A 20,292-nucleotide genomic window follows, 5' to 3' on the forward strand; every position below is an offset into this window, starting at 1 on the left:
GCTGCCTGACTCCAGAAAGCTGGAAGCACATTTTAGAAGAGTCACTTTACTTTTCTGAACCACTTTTCGGAGTCAGACCCACCTGGGCCAGTCCCCTAGGAACTGAGTTACTGCAGGCAAGTGACTTCACATCTCTGAGCCTCAGTTTGCTGATCTGCAAAATGGGGCCAGTCTTGGTTTCTCCCTCTTAAGGCAGCCTGGAGAATTGGAGATGACGTGTGTGAGCATGCAGCAGGCCCCCGACCCATGGGTGCTGTGTTCTGCACTGCTGGGTATGTCCAGACAGGTGTGAGTTCTCAGGCAAGGCAGCCTCATCCTGACTCAGTGCTCTTGAAGGAGACCCGGGCAGATGTGGACCTTCCGTGAGCCCTCTGCCGCTCTGTATTGATTAGATTTGGTTCGCCAGATGTTCCCAAGATAAAAGGAGCTGATGATGAGCCATATGATCAAAGTGCCTTTGTAAGATCTGAAGCCTCACGGAGTATCATCAGCTAAAAAAGAGAAATTCTGAGTTGGAGAGAGAAAAAAAAAAAAGATCACAAAGGTTGGGAGCAGAATGAAAGGGGCCATCTGCATTCTGACTCTCCAACAAGAGCCCCCATTCCTGTTCGGGGCGGGGTGCCTACATAGAATGGGGGCACATTGCAGTGGAGAAGGCATTGGACCAGCCTATCCTGGTTCACCCAGAAAGAAGCCAACGCTCAGAGAGGTCACCCGAAGTCTCACAGGTGGGAGCCAGTCCAGAGCCCAGACTCTCAACCCATGTCTCCCTTAAGCTGCCCAGGGTCCCTCCTGGGCCCAATTCGGTGCTTTTCTCCCTCCCCCAGCCTATTCCCCATCTACCAAGTCCAGCATTTCAAACCACAATGCGTTCTAGGAAGTTCTTACTCAATACGGCCATGACCCCCAGAGGACTCTCAGGAACAAACAAGAAAGCATCTCAATGGGAGGAACCATGGGCATTCATCAAGTCACCGCTTTCCTGAGTGTCGAGACCACGATTGCCCGCCTGCATGGTGGACTTCAAGGCACTCGGAAAAACAGGTAACTACAGCTCAGCTGGAGAGGTTCCTGGGGCTACAGATTGGGGGCGGGGCAGTTTGCAGGGGATATATTGGATATAACTCTCTGTACTTAACACTTAATGAACCTAAAACTGCTCTAAAAAATAAAGTTTATTAATTTTTTCATGTTTTAAGAAAAGAAGGACGGAACAGGAGGGAAAGAAAAGAAAAGGGAAGGAAAGGATGTTGGGCACATGACTTAACCTGTCTGACCTCATCCATAAAATGGGAACAGTACTTTGCTCATAGCGTTGTTGTGGGAACTAAAAGCAATAAAACATATGAGATGCCTGGCACAGCCTCCATTCGTCCAGGAATCACTAAACAGGACGTGGCTTCGCGTTCCCGAGTTACTGTCCCTTACTCAGCTAGCAAAGATCAATCCCTGCCCAAGCTTGAAGAAAAGAGACATTTTAAATAAAATTGAATAGAAATCAGAGGGGAGACCCAAAGAAGCTGTTGGGCAGAGACAGTTGAAAAAGCAGCTTAAAAATAATTTTAAAAATCAATCAATCAATCAAAGTAGCTAATCCTTCCCTGGGGAGATGGTGCACTCGCCTCCCCTGTGCCTCCCCCCACACTGCTCCTGCCATTCAGAGGATGTACCCCGATATCTGGATCCTGGTGATTCCACTGCTACCCTACAGTAAGTGCTCAGACGCAGCAATCGGACATCTTGCTAGGAGACAGCCATAATCAGAAGAGGGAGGGAGCCTCACCAGGAAGAGAAGATGCCATTCAAAGTCTTCCACCAGCATCCTAGGTCCTGGGGCAATCTGGGAAGAAGGAAAAGAGAGCAGGCTTGGGACACTTGGAAATATTCATTATTCTCCCAAAGCCAGACACAGGAAAGAACAGGGTGACTTCTTAAGCTCATCTCAAAAGAGAACATTTTGATCCTGGTCTAAGTGTTTCACCAAAACCTCTTCGGCCCACCATGCACAGCGAGTGGGTGGGGTGTCAAGGGCCAGTTTCTCTGAAGTTACACCTTCCCCATGACATCTGGGGCAGTAGCTCCTCCAGAGGTGCTCCGAAGGTCTCCAGGCTCTCGTTCTTTCTGCAAAGAGTCCCCTATCACAGGTGCTCAGGAAAACAGTGAACCAGGCAGGCAAGGCCCTGCTGTCATGCATCTTACATGCTAGTGCAAGAGACAGATGATAAACACGGAGAATTTAAATAACAGGTCGTCCTGGAGAGCGACAGGCCTAGGAAGAAAATAAAACAGGTGTGTGATAGAGATCCTTGCTCAGATGGTAGGGGGCAACGCAGGACGGGGCGGTGGGGAGAAGGCCTATCTGAGCAGGGAGCATTTAGACTGTGAACTTCAGAAGGAGCTGATCGTGGAGGTGGAAACCGGGCTGGGCACTGGCCTTCGGAGCCCAGGGGACACCAAAGCCTTGAGGCACCAACCAGCTGAGACCACCCGTTGGGTTCCTAACTGGGTACCACAAACTAGGGGGCTTCAACAACAGCAATTTCTTCTCTCACAGTTCTGGACAGCAGAGGTCTAAGATCAAGATGTCAGAAGGGTTGATTCCTGCAAGAGACTCTGAGGGACGCTGTGTCCCCTGCCTCTCTCCCGGCTCCTGGTGTGGCCAGCAATCTTTGGTGTCCCCTGGCTTGTAGACTGGTCACTCCAATCTCTGCCTCTGTCTTCAATCACCTTCTCTCTGCATCCTCTCCTCTTTTTATTTTTTTTAATATTTATTTAATTTGTTTGTTTATTTATTTTGGTTGCATCGGGTCTTAGTTGCAGGCTCATGGGATCTTCGTTGAGGCATGTGGGATCTTTTCATTGTGGTGCGCAGGCTTTTGTTGTGGCACTCAGGCTTCTCTCTAGTTGTGGCGTGTGGGTTTTCTCTCTATAGTTGTGGCGCGCAGGCTCCAGAGTGTGTGGGCTCTGTAGTTTTGTGGCACGCGGGCTCTCTAGTTGAGGCACGTGAGCTCAGTAGTTGTGGTGCACGGGCTTAGTTGCTCCGCATCATGTGGGATCTTAGTTCCCTGACCAGGGATCAAACCTGCTCCCCCTGCATTGGAAGGCGGATTCTTTAGCACTGGACCACCAGGGAAGTCCTCTTTTTATAAGGACACTTGTCATTGGATTCAGGGTCCACCCTAAGTCCAAGATGATTACGTCTACAGAGACCGTATTTCCAAAGAAGGTCACGTTCAGAGGTTTCAGGTGGATATGAATTTTTGGAGGATGCTTTTCAGATCACTAGAGATCCTTTATTGTGTGATTTTAACACAATTAAAAGGGCATCTGCAGTGCTGTGAGGGCCACAGCAGGCTGTGGGAGATATGAGAATTGGCTGGGTTATCCTTAAACAATTCATAAGAACAGCAGCCGAGATATTTCACCGCATCCCTTTTTTCCATGCATCCAGGCCCAACATCTAATAGGCAGCACCAGAGGCTTTCTCTAGGGTCACTCTGCTCACCTACGGCCAGCCAGAAAAGCCAAGAAATTAGCAGCCCTAACCAATGACTGCGGGATTTGGTGTATAAATGCCCCAGCACCTACACCCTTTGGGTGAGACAACTCAGAGGCATGTGTTTTACACTGGCTCCAAGAGTTCCCCAATAAGACTAAACTCCAGGAAACTGGAACCTTCATACTCAGCTGGAGTTGGAATATAAAATTATGCAGCCACTTTGGAAAACAGTCTGACTGTTCCTTAAAAGATTAAACATAGTCACCAAAAGACCCAGCAATTCCATTCCTAGGTAGGTAGCCAAGAGACATGAAAATGTATGTCCACACAAAAACTTTATATGAATGTTCACAGCACCATTATTTATAACAGCCAAAAAGTAGAAACAACCCAAATGTCCATCCACTAATGAATGAATAAATAAATGTGGTCTCTCCATACCATGGAATGTTATTTTGCCATTAAAAAGGAATGAGGTACTTATAATAACTACAAATGGAGTATAACCTTTAAAAATGGTGAATCACTGTACCATACATTTATAACTTATATAAAATTGTACATCAAATATACTTCAATTAAAAAAGTATTCTCAGCCAAAGACATATGTTTAATCAGATTGGAGTTTACCAACTCATGTTTTAAAAAATTACACTGGCAACTTAGAATAAATTAATCTGACAATTGATAAGACATCTCAAAAAAAAAAAAAAGGAATGAAATATTAATACATGCTACAACACGGGTAAACCTTGAAAACATGCTCAGTGAAAGAAGCCAAACACAAAAGAGTGCATTTTGTAGGATTCCATTTATATGAAATACCCCAAAGAGGCAAATCCACAGCCAGAAAGTGGTTTGGCATTTGCCATGGGAGAGGGCAATGGAGAGTGAAACGAAACAGGACACTATGGTCCTTCCCCCACCCCCATATCCTCCTGCCTTTTGTCTGTGGAAGAACTTTAGCCAAAGAATAAGTTTAATCAGAGAAATGAGAGAAGGGAGAAGCAAAGAAAAACAGTCAAACAGGACGAAACGATAATAGTTTAGTCAGTAAGCAAAGTCAAGGACCTTTAGTTCCCTCTCAAGGGCTACAGATAATATTCTGAGCCGTATCCTGTGAGCTGTCTTATAGATACTGAAACCCCCACCAGGTGCAAGAAGTTAACTACATGATGACCAGGCTGTAGCCATGACATCAGCTGCCGCAATTCCAAGAATTGGCCTCAAGGAAATGGGAACAAACCAACCCGGGGAACTGAAGGTTAACTGTATCTAAAACCATCAATATCGTGCTGGTCAGACCACCAATGACCAATTTCAAGATGACTGTCAGAGCTGACTGTGCTGTTTCTGCATGTAGCCCCCTCCCTCTGCCTATAAAAGCTCTTGCCCCCTGGTTGTCAGTGGTGGGGGAGTTGGCCTTTGGACAGGACTCTGCATCTCCCCCCAGTTGCCGGCCTCCAAAATAGAGCAAACTTTACTTTCCACCAACTTTGCCTCTTTATTGGTTTTTGAGTGGCGAACAGAGGGACCCCACTTTCAGTTACAGGAGGATGCTGATGGGCACAGTGTTTGTTCTGGGGGTGATGAACATGTTCTGGAATTAGACAGTGGTGATGGCTGTACAATGTTGTGAATATACGAAATCCACCAATTTGTACACTTTAAAATAGTGAATTTGACAGTATGTAGATTATATCTTAGTTCATTCAGGCTGCTATAACCGCATACTACAGCCTGGGCAGCTTATAAACAACAGAAATTTCTTTCTCACAGTTCTGGAGGCTGCAAGTCTGAGATCAGGGTGGCAGTGTGGTCAGGTCAGTGTGGCCTGTGTGACTGTCTTGTACCTCAACTGTCTTTTTCCCAAGGGTTTAACATCCATTGATGATTCTTATCTGGATCAGTCAGCATTAAGGTGACTTTAAAGAGTGATTTTCTATTTCTATTCATCCTTCCTTCTACAGTTTCTCACCACCCTTTTAAAAAGTCTTTTAGTTTCATTATGAACTCATGGATTTTTTAACTGAAATAAAATTCACCATTCTAAAGTGAACAATTCAGTGGCATTTAGTACATTTACAGTGTTGTACAACCACGCCCTCTATCTAGTTTCAAGCCATTTTCATCACTCCCTAAGGAGACCCCGCACCTATTAAGCAGTCACTCCCTATTTTTCCCTCTCCCCAGGCCCTGGCAACCACTAGTCTGCTTATCGTCTCTATGGATTTCCCTTTTCTGGATGTTTCATTATACGTGGAATCATGCAGTACGTGTGTGGTCTTTTGTGTCTGGCACATTTCACTGAGTATCATATTTTCAATGTCCATCCATGTTGTAACATGTATCAGTACTTCCTTCCATTTTAAGGCTGGCTAATTTCCCCCTGTATGGATAGACCACATTTTATTTATCCATTTTTCAGGTGATGGACATTTAGGTTGTTTCTTTTTGCTACTGTGAATAGTGATTTATGAACATTCGTGTACAAGCACTGGCCTGAATGTTTGTGTCACCCCAAGAGGGCCTTCACCACAACCTGACCACGCTGGTACCCTGAACTCAGACTTCCAGCCTCCAGAATTGTGAGCATTTCTGTTGTTTATAAACCACGTACTCTATGGTATGCTGTTATAGCAGTTTCAATGGACTAAGACACATTTGTTTTGAGTACCTGTTTACATAGATTGCTTTTATTCAATGTGTCATGTTTTATTCTTGCCAATAAATATTCATTTAAAGGCTCATATTGTCCCACATTTGACCAGTGTAAGCCCCTGTGCACTTTCATTTTTAAATAAATTTCTAACCATAGAAGTGATATATGTTGCAGCCCTTTAAAAATTAAAACAAAGTCCTCTCAAACCTACCTTCATCCCAGCCCCTATCCTGAGAAGGCATCTTTCCAGATTTTTTCTGTGTATTTACATAATATGCACATATCCTGAGAAAACATATAATTTTTTGAGTGTTTTCTGTTACGTAACTAATATTATACAGTATGTATGGCATCGTAACTGGCTTTTAAAATTTTTTTATTTTAATTTTACTGGAGTACAGTTGATTTACAATGTGGTGTTCGTTTCAGGTGTACAGCCAAGTGATTCAGTTATACATATACATATATTCATTCTTTTTTAGATTCTTTTCTCATATAGGTTATCACAGGATATTGAGTAGAGTTCCCTGTGCTATACAGTAGGTCCTTGTTGGTTATCTGTCTTACATATAGTTGTGTGTGTGTGTGTGTTCATCCCAAGCTCCTGATTTATGTAACTGGCTTTTTAAATTATTTATTTATTTTATTTTTAAAATTTTAGTTTTTTGTTTTATTTTTATTACAGAGTACAAAATACACTGCATGCTACACAATACACTGCATAACCTTCTAGCAGTGGTAGATGAGCATAACTGAGTTATTTTTCATCAATCAGGAAAATGCTTCCTTAATCAATGTTCTCCAACCCTTTGGCACATAGTAACGATCAACTCCAGAGATGCGCCTATCTCTTTCCACCAAGTTCCACAGATACGAATAATGGGCAACCCTTTTTTCCTTGCCTCCGTTAGTGAACCTGTGGATGCGTGCAGTGGCCATTCCCGGGATGAACAAGCACGCGGCCATGACGGCAACCCCGGGGAGAATCTCGAACCACATCGTGACACCATCACCAAGGCCAAACACCTCCTTCCAGGCCCCTTAAAGGTGACCTGGTTTAACTAGTTTTTTTTTGTTGTTTTTTTTTTGCGGTACGCAGGGCTCTCACTGTTGTGGCCTCTCCCGTTGCAGAGCACAGGCTCCGGACACGCAGGCTCAGTGGCCATGGCTCACGGGCCCAGCCGCTCCACGGCACGTGGGATCCTCCCGGACCGGGACACGAACCCGTGTCCCCTGCATCAGCAGGCGGCCTCTCAACCACTACGCCACCAGGGAAGCCCTAACTGGCTTTTTAAAAATCTAACAATATATGACTTGGTAAAATTAGTGAAATTGGTGCGTTCTTTAAGATGAAGAGATATGCTCAGATCAGCTCAAGAAGTGCAGGAAAGTCGTGCCTGGAACTTTCCACATTCTATTTCACTCATTCTCACAACAACGCTTCAAGGTAGGTATTATTATCAGTACTCGAGAAATTAGAAAATTAAGTTCAAAGAAGTAAAGTAACTTGCCCGAGTACCTAGCATGTGAAAAGCTCTCCACAATCACGCATCAAATGAGTGACTATGATTACTGAGTGGCCGAGCTGGGATTTGAACCCAGCTCCATCGCACGCGACTGTCAGCTTGGTTTCTCTCTACGCAGTACCAGGAACCAGAGAGGCAATCACTGTGCATTTGTAGCAGCTGCTGTTAGAGGCTGGTGAGATGCAGGGGTGGGGAGGTGTAGAATTATAATCACCTGCTCTCAGCAGATCCAGGGGAAGAGCTTTCTCTCCAGGAGGACAAAATCTTCCAGGGCCGATTGGGAAAACGCATCAAGCATTTAGTAAACGCATGACCTTTGGAAACGGGGCTGCTCTGAATACCCGGGCTAATAATGATCACCTGATAGCAATTTCCTGCAAGCTGGTTTCTTATCACACATCTGGCAGGCCATCCGCTTTCCTCTGTTGCATACATGATTTGTCATTAGCCCAGGCAGTGGGGGTGATGTACACTCCGGCATATGGGAGTTAGCACAGTAACCCTTGCATCGCCAAGACTCAGGGGAGACTCTCAAAGGAAAAGACGTGCCTGGGATGCTAGAAACGGCTTTTCACTCTAAGGCCCCATCCAACGCTGGGACATTTCAGAGACCTGGGTCTGCATCCCAGTTCTGCCACTCAGCAGCTGGCATTTTGAGCAAAGCACCTCACCTGTCTGAGCCTCAGGGGTGGTTGTGTATGTAACTGAGACTCAGGAACGCAGGGGGCCCTCTCCCCCTAATCTGCAAAGTTCTGCGAAAAAGGGCAGCTTTCCTTCCCCCTTATTCTGAGCATCTACTGCTGTGTTGCAAACCACCCCCAAATTTAGTGGCATAGACCATAATAGCACTTTTGTTATGTTTATGGGTTCTGTGGGTCAGGAATTCAGACGGAGCACAGCGGGGCTGGCTTGTCTCTGCACTACGATATCTGGGAGTCTCAGCCAGGAGGACCCCCATAGCTGAGGTGACTCACACAGCTGGAGGCTGAAAAACTAGGTCTGGAGCATCCCTTCTAAGATATTTTCTATTATGGGTCAAATTATGTTCCCCCAAAAGATGTGTTCAAGTCCCAAACCTGTGAATGTGACCTTATTTGGGAATAGGGTCTTTGCAGGTAAATAAGTGAAGATGAGGTCATACTGGTTTAGGTGGGCCCTAATCCAATGACTGGTGTCCTTAGAAGAGGAGGCGATTTGGACATAGACACAGAGGGAAGATGGCCATGTGAAGGTGGAGGCAAATGTGTCACTGGAATGACTCATCTACAAGTCAGGGGTCACCAGGAGTCATTAGAAGCTAGGAGAAAGGCAAGAAAGGTATTACAAACTGCATGTGTCCCCCCAAATTAATATATAGAAGCCCTAACCCCTAGTGTGGCTGTATTTGGAGATGGGGCCTCTAAGAAAGTCATTAAAGTTAAATGAGGTCATAAGGATGGGGCCCTGATCTGATAGAATTAGTGTCCTTATAAGAGACACTAGAGAGCTTGCTCCCTCTCTATTCATGTACTCAGAGAAGAGGCCGTGTGAGGACACAGTGAGAAGGTGGCTGTCTGCAACCCAAGGGGCGATCCCCTCACCAAAATCTGGCCATGCTGGCACCTTGATCTCAGACTTCCAGCCTCCAAAACTGTGAGAAAATAAATTTCAATTGTTTAAGCCCCTCAATCTATGATAGTTTGTTACAGCAGCTCAAGCTAATACAGAAGGATCCTTCCTGAGAGCCTTTGGAGATAACCCAGCCCTGATGACAACTTGATTTTGAACTTCTGGCCTCCAGGACTGTGAAAAAATAAATTCATTTTGTTTTAAGCCACCAAACTTGTGGTAATTTGTTACAGCAGCCATAAGAACCTTAATACAGTTCCATCATTCACATTTGCAGGGCCTGGCCGAATGGTGAACAATGCATTCAGCTGGACCTGTTGTTGTCTACACCTGCCCGCCCCCTCAGATATGTCTGGGGTGTTTACCACCTGAATGAACTAGTATAAGCAATAATACAGTTGACCTGTGAACAACACAGGGGTTAGGGGCACTGACCCTCTGCAGAATTGAAAATCCAAATATAGGACCTACTGTATAGCACAGGGAACTCTGCTCAATATTCTATAATAACCTAAATGGGAAAATAATTTGAAAAAGAAAAAAAAAGAAAATCCAAATATAACTTTACAGCCTGCAGATTCAACAAACCACAGATTGTATAGTACCACAGTACCTATTTAGTGAAAAAAATCCTCCTATAAATTGACCCATGATGTGCAATTCAAACCCATGTTGTTCAAGGGTCGACTGTAATAGTTTATAGGTGCTCGTGTCATTTCTTGAGTACTCACAGCATGCCGAGGATGATGTTAACTGCTTTACAAGCATTATTCTCTTTTCCTTTGTGGATACGGAGAAATCCAGCATAAGTTGCTGATGGGAACCAGCAGCTTCTCCTGCCTCCAAGGCACTCACAACCTGGTGGGGGAGTCACAGGTGCTCTGATGGAGACACTAGAGAGGACTGGGAGGGCCCAGAGACTCATAGTCGTGAGCTGGAGGAGGGGGAATCAGGGAAGGCTTCCTGGAGGAGGTGACCCCCAAGTAGGTTTGCCACTCTGCCATAACTTAGTGTAGAGCCCTCATAGCACATCTGTTTTGGGCCTCATGAATGATGGAAGGGACAAAGTATCAGGAACCAAGGACTCCCCAGCTTCCCACTTAAGGGAGGGTCCCGGAAACTGCTCCATAACACTTCCCTTTACATCCCATTGGCTTAATCCCTTTAGTTTAACCCCATGTCCTTGCTATTGCAAGGGAGGCTGGGAAATAGTCTTTAATTTGAGGGAAGCGTGTGCCCAGCAAAAATATTATACAACTATAGGAGGAGAGAAGAATGGATACTGTCCGTGCCTCAGGGAGGAAAGGTTAACAGGGTCCAAGTGGAGAGTTTGAACTTGACGCTGAGGATGACAGGAAGCCTGGGATGACGTGAATTACCTCAACATCTCAGTGAGGAGCTACCCAGACCCCCAGCAGCTCTCTGTCCAGTTCCCTAACACATCCGGGCAGCCCAAAATGGGCAGTGACATCACATCTGCTTTTGTCTACCCTCTCTGCACACCCCGTGAGCACACATTCCTCTTTCCTTTCTTCTTTCATTCGACAAATTGAACTTTTTGAGCAGCTCCTATGCACCAGGGAGTGCCTGGATGGGGAGAGGTGGCTTTTTTTTTTTTTTTTGGCCAGGGCCTGGGGATTGCGGGATCTTCGTTCCCTGACCAGGGATCGAACCTGGGCCCCCCAGCAGTGGAAGCGCAGAGTCCAAACCACTAGACCACCAGGGAATTCCCCAAGAAGCCGTTATTTTAAATAGGATGGTCTGGGAAGATCTCACTGAGAAGAGGATGATGCCTGAGCACAGGCCAGAAGGAGGTGAGGGAATGGAACAAGGCAGGTGGGTGTCCTGGAGAGAAGCCTCCCGGGTGAATAGGAGGGAGCAGAGTCGGGTATGAGATGGGGAGGGGATGACTGTGAGAATACTGACTTCCTTCTGTCAGTAAGGTGGGGGCGTCCAAGGGTTTGAACAGAGGAGGGACGTAATCTGACTTTCGTTTTTAAAAGATGGCTCTGCCTGCTTTATTCTCACAAGCTTTTAGACAAAAAACCCAGAGGTGTCTACACCACCTTCCTCGGTGCCCTCCTAGCACCCAGACATCCCCTGGGAACAACCCAACCAAGACTAGAACGGGGTCCCAAGATGCCCAGCCGGCTCCCCCTGCACTGTCCTGGGGAGTTCAAGAAACAATCTGTTTCCTTTAAAAACACTTATGTTGCTTGCTCACCCTATTAACCACCCCTTCATGTTTTATCCACGAAACTGATGTTGACCCTCCGTATGTGCATGTAAATGTGTGCACATTTTACATCTGTGGTCCTATGTGCTTGGAAGTTTACTTGAAGTGCAACAGTTGTATCAGATTTCATTTCCTGTTAGACGCTAATTAACCTGAGGTTCTTCATTCGCCTGGTTGTTGGAGACTTGACGAGTGGATGAATGAATGAAACGAGTACCAGCTATTATATTAATGAGTACTAAGAGCAGGGATAACGATAATTAGTATATAGCTAGTATGCTGGTTAACAGCACAGGCTCTAGAGCCCTATTACCCGGGTTCGAATCCAAGCCTTGCCACTTAGCTGGGTGACCTGGGGCGACCTAACGGCCCCTCTCTCGCAGACCTGTCCCACCCAGGCCGGCCACCCCATTAAACCAGGGCAGGTGAGAGCAAACCTGTGCAGGCGCGAAACTCACCTCCTCAGGGCGGCACCTGTTTGCCAGCGAGGCTGGCACGCATGCGCGGTTCGGCGGGTGGGCGTGGTCACGGGCGACAAGGAGGGACACACGCGCAGGGGGTGGGGCCGCGCCTGCGCAGGCTGCCTGCAGTGGCGGCCGCTTGCGCGCCGTGGTGAGCGTTTCGCTTGGGACTTCAGGCAGCGGCCTCCGGTGGGTAAGCCCGTGGGAGAGGCGGCGGCACGCGGAAGGGTTTAGGGAGCCTCCTGGCACCGAGCCTGGCCTTGAAGTGCGGGCTCCCACGGGCCTGAAGCCTAAGTCCCCACTTAGCCTCAGTTTCCCCTTCTAAGCTAGGGTGTTGGGAGAAGGAGTCCATTCCTTCCTCTGGGTTTCCGTTCGGGGTCCACGCAGCCCCCTCGGTTTTGGATTAGGAAGGGAGGGTGATGCCCGAGCTGTGACTGCTGTTTGAGAGGGCAATGCTTAGCTCGCCAGCTGGAGTTAAGGGAGCAGCAAGACAGAACGAAGAGCCCCGAGGGTCGAGGACCCTGGAGCCCCTGACTATGGCTCCGCGCCGCGGCCAGGGCCAAGTCTTTGCCCCACAGACCTGGGCCTCGGTGTCAGAATCGCGCCTACTTTCTGATTGTTGATGACCTTGTGACACCTGGCAGAGAGAAAGCCTGGGACGCGGGGAGGCATTACAACCCCCAGATCCCAGCAAACTGCTTTTAGTGGGCACTCCTGACAGTGTTAGGATGGCAGCGTCTGCGTCTGGCCCTCACAGCCTTAGAGGAGCCAAGGACACTTGTCAGCTGCCCAGAGGAGGAAGCAGAGGTCCCATCTGCAGTCGGGGTGTCCTTTCCCTCCTCCCCAGTGAGAAGAGGGGACTGAAGCCCATCCAGCCCCAGCATTCCCAGACAGAGACTGGGAGTCAGCTATGCCTAAATAGAGAAACTATTGCCTTCTTACATTTTCCAGCACATCAGTTAATAATTATTCTTATCAACACTATAATGATAATATTTTCTATTGTCATTTATTGAGCACTTACTATGTCCTGAACCCTGAAAATGATCATCGTTTAATTTAATCCTCACACAGACGCTGAGACAGGTACAAAGTGCCTCTGCATTCCCAGAGATCTGGTTCTAGGAAAAGCCCCTTAAAGGGAATCCACTTAACCTAGTACTCCATTGTAGAGTGCGTTTCCTGGGAGACCTGTGCAGGTTGGATTTTAAAATTGGAATTTCAACTAGAAATTAAGAATACGGGTTTGGCTTTTCTCTGTATTTAAGGAAATTTGGTATGCGGTTGCAGTATTTTCCCCCAGGACCTCTTTCAGTCCGGGAGAGCCAGATCTGTCTTTAAAACGATTGATCATGGTAGGTCTAAGCTGTATTTATACTGGATACTCTTCCTGGATCCATCCTTATTTTTCCAGTCCACATTGGTTGAGGACTTTTACCTGAGGGTCGAGCATTTCTTCTCCATTGCTTTCATTGACACCATGAAATCCTGCATCCATTTGCCAGATTCACAGGCTTACTTCACAAGCCACTTGCTTTGTGCTGGCTTATAGTGTTAGCTAGGAAAGCCAGCCAGCAAGGGGCGACTCTTTTATAAAAATGTTTGTGTTGGTACAACTTTTGCTTCCCCGTGGAAAGTACTTAAATGTAGGCACTCCAGTTATGTGGACTCAGATTGTGGACAGCCTGGGTTATGACGATCCCATTTTCCAGTTGAAGAAATGGAGGCCCGAGAGGTCTCATGACATGCGTGGGGCACACATGTAGTGCACACACACACCCAAGTAGGAACGGTTCCTGTAGGAGGTCAGGGATTGTGGGCAGGTTTGGGTCAAGCATCTGAAACCAAGGATTTATTAACAATTGCTGGGGACCAAGGGCTCTGCTCAGCACTTAACACCCTTCCCCCACATATCTCCCCCCATCCCCCCACCTACTGCTAACCCTGCAAGGTGAGAATGTAGCTGAAGAAACGGGTCCAGAGAGGTGGAGTAATTTTCTCAAGGTCATGTAGCAAGGAGGTAGGAGACTGGGTTTATACCTGCTCTGCCCAGCATCACAGCTCAAGGCTCTGTCTGCACGCAGCTGCTGCTGTTTAATGCTTTTTGATGGGGTGGAACATTTGGATGGAGGGAAAGCCTTCCTGTTTTTGACCACCTTGCCTCCAGCATGGTTTTCCAAATTTTAGTTATTGCTGTGTCACCTTCATAATTTTTCCACATCTGTATATCACCTGTACAGTGATTCCCATAGTTGCTTTTCCTTTAAATCCACTCACTTTTTTTTTTTTAATTTAACAAGAAGGTTTAAAAAATGATATATGGGCAGCTGGGGCTAACTTCTAGAAGAAAAAGGTTATAGGGAAAACAACTTCTAAATGCAAAGCATAAATTGTGATCGAATACTGGTTTAGGAAAAACTAGCTGCAAAAGACGTTTGGGTGTCAAATTGATCATGAACTGGGTTTTAAATGGTATAAGGGAATTGTTAATTGTTTTAGGTCTGCTAATGGTCTTATGGTTATGTAGGAGCATGTTCTTAGGAGACAGATGCTGAAGAATTATTTAGGGGTTAAATGGTGTGATGTCTAGAAGGTGCTCAGTTCAGGGGAGAAAAAACCTAGATAGACGGATTGATTGATCCTGTGAAAAAGCATTAATGATCATTGAATCTAAGCAGTGGGTATATGGCTGTTTATTATGCTATGCCCTCAACTTGCTATTTGAAAATTTTCATAATAAAAAAATTGGAAAAAATTAAAAAGGGAAGGAAAACTTTATCAGTATAAATGGAAATGTAGATCTCTTGCCATAAATAAACGATTACTATAAAAATGAACACAGTGAAAAACAAAATAACAGTTCTAGCTGGATTCTGTTCCCTTGCCAAGGCTCTGAGACTTTCTCCTTCAGGAAGAATTAAGAGAGGATTGAAAAGGGAGCTCTCTGCCACCTGGCTGTGGTCGTTTACACTGTTCCCCTCTGGGACCTGCTGTCCTGAGGACTTGCTCTCGCCTCTCAGGTGCTGCTGTCCCATGGTTGATGGGGAGCCCAGGCCGTGGTTGCCGTCTCCCGCCCCAGCCATGGACGAGATCACCTTCAAAAGCGACACCGTGCTGTCAGACGTCCACCTCCACACCCCAAACCAGAGACAACTCATGGTGCGGCTGAGTGGCGTGGGGCAGCCCGGTAAGGTCCCTGCACCCCAGGGAGCCCATTGTGTTTCCTGCTTTCTCACAGAAAAGATTGGGAAGACTGGATTGTTTAGCTTATCCTCACACCACTTCTTAAGTGCCCTTGTTTCACTGAGCAAACGCCTGTGCTTTCCCGAGCACCTGCTCTGTGCCAGACCTGGATGCGATGCGGGGAACGCAGAGGGAATGAGTCGAGCTCTGCCCTGGCGGAGCCCACGGACCAATGGGGGAGTCGGGGCACGGGGACTCCCGCAGCCCACTGCCCCTACCCCCGGCTGACTCCTCCCGCCAGGGCTCCCTGGTTTTTCTCCTGTACACACTCCCTCACTCCTCTCCCCAGCAGCCCAGGGGCTCCTTTGAAAAATGCAGATCATACCACTGCCCTGATTTAGACCCTCCAGTGGCTTCCCTTGCTCTTAGAAGGAAATCAGAGCCCTCACTTAGGCCTGCGAGGCCCAGCCCCACCCAGCCCCTTCCCGTGTGTCCACACTTCTCTGTCCCGCCCTCGCTGCTCAGCGGCCACTTTCTGCTCCTTTCCGCCCCTCACACACTGCATGTACCTTCCTCTCTGGACACCTTTGCTCTTGCTTTTCGCTCTGCCTAGAACGTTCTTCCCTCCTTGGCCGCCCTCCCCAGCTCCGATCACTCTGTTGTATTTGCTTGTTCTGGTGTAGTTCATAACTCCCCTTTCCCTCATGTCCCAGTTTGGATTCCTGGATTCAGGAAACTGAGGCTCAGAACAGACAAGCGAGTTGCCCCAGGGTCAGACAGTCAGGGGACGTGGAGGACTCTGGCCCGGGACACCCCCTGCCTCCAGCCCAACTCTCCCGGCACCCATACTCTTACCAAAGCCTGTCCCAGTGACTTTCTGGCCACCAGGTGGTGAGGGACACAGTATCCTTGTCCTCACTTCCAACCTTAAGGCTGAACAGTGCGGTGAGGAGGGCAGAAGCGCAGGGGTTGAGTAGACAGGGTTTGAATCCTGCCTGAGCCACGCCCACAGCTGTGTGACCTTGGTCAGCTCACGTAACCTCTGAGCCTCAGCCTCCACATCTGTAAAACAGAGTGACACTGGGACTTCCCTGTTGGTCTGGTGGTTAAGACACCGCACTTCCACTACAGGGGGCGTGGGTGCCATCCCTGGTCGGGAACCAAAATCCTGTAAGCCGTGTGGCGCAGCCAAAAAAATTTTTAAATAAAAAATAAAATAGAGTGACACTGCCACTTTCATAGCCGCTGTAAGGAGTAAATGCGATCTTGTGAGCCGAGCGCCTGCAATGCAGGTACTCATCAGCAGGGCTGCTCTGGAGGCTGCAGCGTCACAGCCGAATCAGACAGGCCTTTTCTGCTGGTTTTATGATATTTCCACCTGGCCTTTCTTTTTTTTTTTCTTTTCCATTATGGTTTATTTACCAGATATTGAATATAGTTCCCTGTGCTATACAGTAGGTCCTTGTCCTTTTTTTTTTTTTCACCTGGCCTTTAAAACTCTTCCCAGGTGGAAATTGAGGAAGGGAAATAGAAAAGGAGACGGTTTGGAAATATTCTGCTTTTGTGTTTTGTCTTGTCTTTCAGTCTTCTTGTCCCAGTTCAAGCTTCTGTGGAACCAAGCCTCTCAGACAGACTCGGGGGCTGAGGGTGGCAGTCACAGAGCCCATCACACAGAGGTGACTCCTCCCGCCAGAAGCGGCTGCAGCAGTGAGGCAGTCTCCCTCCAGGCTGGGGCTGACGCCACCAGCCAGGAGGGGGTGGCAGCTCAGCTGGACGAGGATGGGGATTTGGACGTTGTGAGAAGACCACGGGCTGCCTCTCCCTCCAAGCCCTCGGGGCCTCCGAGAGACAAGGTACATCCCATGATTCTAACACAGGAGGAAGATGACGTCCTGGGAGACGAAGCACGAGAGAGTGGCCCCTACGATGTCATCAAAATAGGTAATCAAGGGTTGCTCACCTGCCTCCAGGCGGCGCCACAGCGTCGGTCGGGGCACAAGGCTGCTGAGCACGGGCCCATCCAGGCATCTCAGGGCAGGACAGGTTAGCAGAACTGGCGTCCAGACACTGGGAGCCAGTAGTGCCGCTGGCAGCAGGGGAGCTTGCCAAAGTGCTGTCGGGTCACCCTCCTGCTCCAGACTCTTCAGTGGCTCCCCATTGCACTCGGGACACAGTCCACACGCTCAGCATAGCTCCGGGGCCCCTGTGTGAGGTGGCTCCGCCCTCCTCTCCAGCCTCAACTCACACCAGCCTCACCCACTCAGCCTCTGTGCGCTTTCTGCCTCCTTCTCAGAGGACTCGCTCCCTAACACATTCCTGATTGTACAAGTCCCAGCTTGGCCATCCCCTGCTCTGGAAGCTTCAGTGCTGCTGCCTCCTGCATCAGTACTCTGATCCTATGTAGCATGCCAGGGTGTGGGTCGGGGTTGTTTGTGGAAGATTTGGCCCACAGGAGCCCGCAGCAGGGAGCCATGGCAGGTTCTGGAGCTGGAGCAGGGCAGAGGGGGAGGGAGGGGGAGGGAGATCCAGAGTTAACCTGGAGGAGTGTGTGGGCCCATCAGATGAGCTGGGAGCTAGAAGCTGGGCGCATGGGGGGTGGGGGAGGCAGGGATGCAGTGGCAGGAGAGGTGGGGTGGAAGGAGGTTTCAGCAGGCACTCAGGCAGGGCCCAGAGGGTCCATGCCCGGGCGTAGGGGCAGGCAGAGGGCTTTGGTGACTCGGGGATTTTGATCTCTGGAAATGCCAGGAGTGGAGAGCAGCCAGGGCAGGAAGGAAGCCAGCGACGATGAGGCACCTGTTGTGCTTTGATGTTCACCTTCATCACCTCACATAGTCTTCTCAGCTTCTCTGAGGGGTGCTACAAATGAGGAAGTGACAAGCCCAAGGCCGTGCCGTTTGGGGGCAGGGAGGAAGGTTCTGAGTCCGCATGATCCATCTCCACAGCCAGGGCTCTGGCCATCCCCAGCACTGCTCTGATGTGAGTCTGTTCACTGAGATGCAGGGTCCTGGATGGTGCCTGAGGTCCCAGGTAAAGGCCTCCCCCAGCACTGGCTTGGGTTGCGCACATGGGGTCCACAGGGCGCTCTCAGAAACCCAGACAGAACAGCAGCTCTGATAGCCATGCGGTCATCCGTTCAGCAGACGGTTACCGAGTGCCTGCTGGGTACCAGGCAGGCTGGTTCTAGACCACCCTGGTGGGGGCCCTACTTTGCTTTCTGTGGATTACCTCTGGTCCTCATGGCCTTTCCAGGGATGAGTATTCCCATTTCACAGAGGAGGGACCTGAGGCTCAGAGAGGTTGAGGAACTTGCCTAAGATCACACAGCTAGTCAGTGGCAGAGCCTTGACTCACACTCAGGTCCGTCTGACATCACAGCCCATGTTTCTTACCCATGTCACGTGATCAGAACATTGGAAAGTGTTATTCTTGGGGGTCGATGACTGCTCCTTTCCCTCAGCTGTCACTTAACTGGCCTCCCTGAGGAGGGGAGCAGCAGACTTCACAGCGAGCTGTTTGGCCTCCAGGGCGCATGTTCCGGGAATTTCCCATCCTGCAAGCTGAGAACAAAGTCCCACAGGGCAGGGTGGGGTCAGTGTGCCGCCAGCTCCGCCTCGCCGTGAAGCCCCATCTCACAGCGCCTGGAAGTTCACCCTCCTTTTCAGCTCTGCCCAGTAAGTGCTCCTGCGGGGCCTGGTGCAGAGCAAGTGCTAAGCAGATGTCCCTCCCCTGGCCACCCTGTTCCTCCCATTCGTAAGCCCAGCCTTTTTTTAAGGTTATAGACCCATTTGAGAAACTGATTAAAGTCAGATTCTCTTAGCGGGAGGAGATTGTGTTTTCCAGACTACTTCCAGGGATTGTCAAAAATCTAGTTTATCCGCGAACCTGCTAGGAATCCACAGACCCAAGGTTCAAAGTAAATTACGATCATTTTCCCCATTTCATAGATAAACTGGGATGCAAAGAGAACTCAGAGGAGGCGGGGCTAGAACTTGGGCTGTCGGATCCCGAGTCACGTGCCTTTTCCATTGGCCTGTGACTTGGGCAAGTACGTTAACCTCTCAGAGTTCAGTTTTCTTGTCAGTAAAATGGGTATAATCTCCGGTTGTGAGGAACTGAGAGAGATGGCACATGTAGAGTTCTTAACACAGTGCTTGGTGCCTAGTAGATGCTCAAGAAACGCGAGCTGCTGTCAGCTTTCATTCCAGGGGACTGATCTGAGTGGAGGAGGGAGACGGGCTGAGGAGGACAGCCTGCGTTCCCGCAGGTCTAGAGACAGTCCTGGTAGGACCGCGTACAGCTCAGATACTAAGACTGTCTGTCTAACCCCATTTGCCCACCCTGGAGTTTCTCGTGTGTTCCTCAGGCTTGGCTTTTATGTTCTTAAGACGCCACTGGAATTGTTTAAATATAAAGTGTGACTTCCCGCTGGGGCAGGGGCTCCCTGCCCTTGACCCTGGTTAGGGAGGCCATTGAGCCCATGAATGAGGTGATGTTATTTCTGTATCTTGTAAAGGAGCAAACTGTGGCTCTGGTGCTGAGAAGTTCAGTGACTCACGCCACTGGTCAGACTGCGTGACTGAGCCTGGCTCACACGCAGGTCTTTCTGAGCTCAGTCCATGTTCTCACTCAAGGGAAGCTGAGCACCCCTTAAATGCAGCTGGAGGCAACACTTAAGTCCACGGGCCCCCTCGGAGAAAAGACCAGGCATAGACGACCGAGGTCCCTGTGGGAGGGCACCCCTGGCTCAGCCAGGCAAACTGGAAGGAAACAAAGATGGGAGGAGGGGAGGCGCGCGCCCCAGCCGGGGGCCAGTGGGCCAGGGACAGTACCTGCCGTGGCTGCGGGGGGCTGGGGAAGGGGGATGCGCAGGATGCGGGCGCTGGCGCTGGGGGTCGGAGCAGGGCTGGAAAGCGAGGGGGCCTCTTCTCTCAGGCACGCGCACACTCACACAGGCACAGACACACACCCCTTCGGCCTTGCTGTCCCCTCCCCCCGCCACCCCCACTCCCTGCTCCCGGTTTGAGGTGAGCCTGGGGTTTGATGTGAACTAGTCTGCCGTGTGTGTGTGTGTGTGTGTGTGTGTGTGTGTGTGTGTGTGTGTGTGTGTGTGTGTGTGT

The 20,292-nt window shown here is 49.0% G+C and overlaps 1 protein-coding gene across 1 annotated transcript in view; it reads left to right on the top strand.

Annotated features, from left to right (window-relative positions):
- Window positions 1-955: 955 nt before the first annotated feature.
- Window positions 956-20,292, top strand: part of METTL22 (methyltransferase 22, Kin17 lysine) — a 28,566-nt gene continuing 9,229 nt past the window's right edge. Inside the window, exons 1-3 of the mRNA XM_007469936.1 lie at window positions 956-1,044; window positions 15,013-15,179; window positions 16,760-17,116. Coding sequence (XP_007469998.1) covers window positions 956-1,044; window positions 15,013-15,179; window positions 16,760-17,116 — 613 coding nt within the window. The remainder of the gene's footprint in view (window positions 1,045-15,012; window positions 15,180-16,759; window positions 17,117-20,292) is intronic.

Source organism: Lipotes vexillifer, unplaced genomic scaffold (genome assembly GCF_000442215.2).
Source record: "Lipotes vexillifer unplaced genomic scaffold, Lipotes_vexillifer_v1.1 scaffold1120, whole genome shotgun sequence".
NCBI classification, from domain to species: Eukaryota; Metazoa; Chordata; class Mammalia; order Artiodactyla; family Lipotidae; genus Lipotes; species Lipotes vexillifer.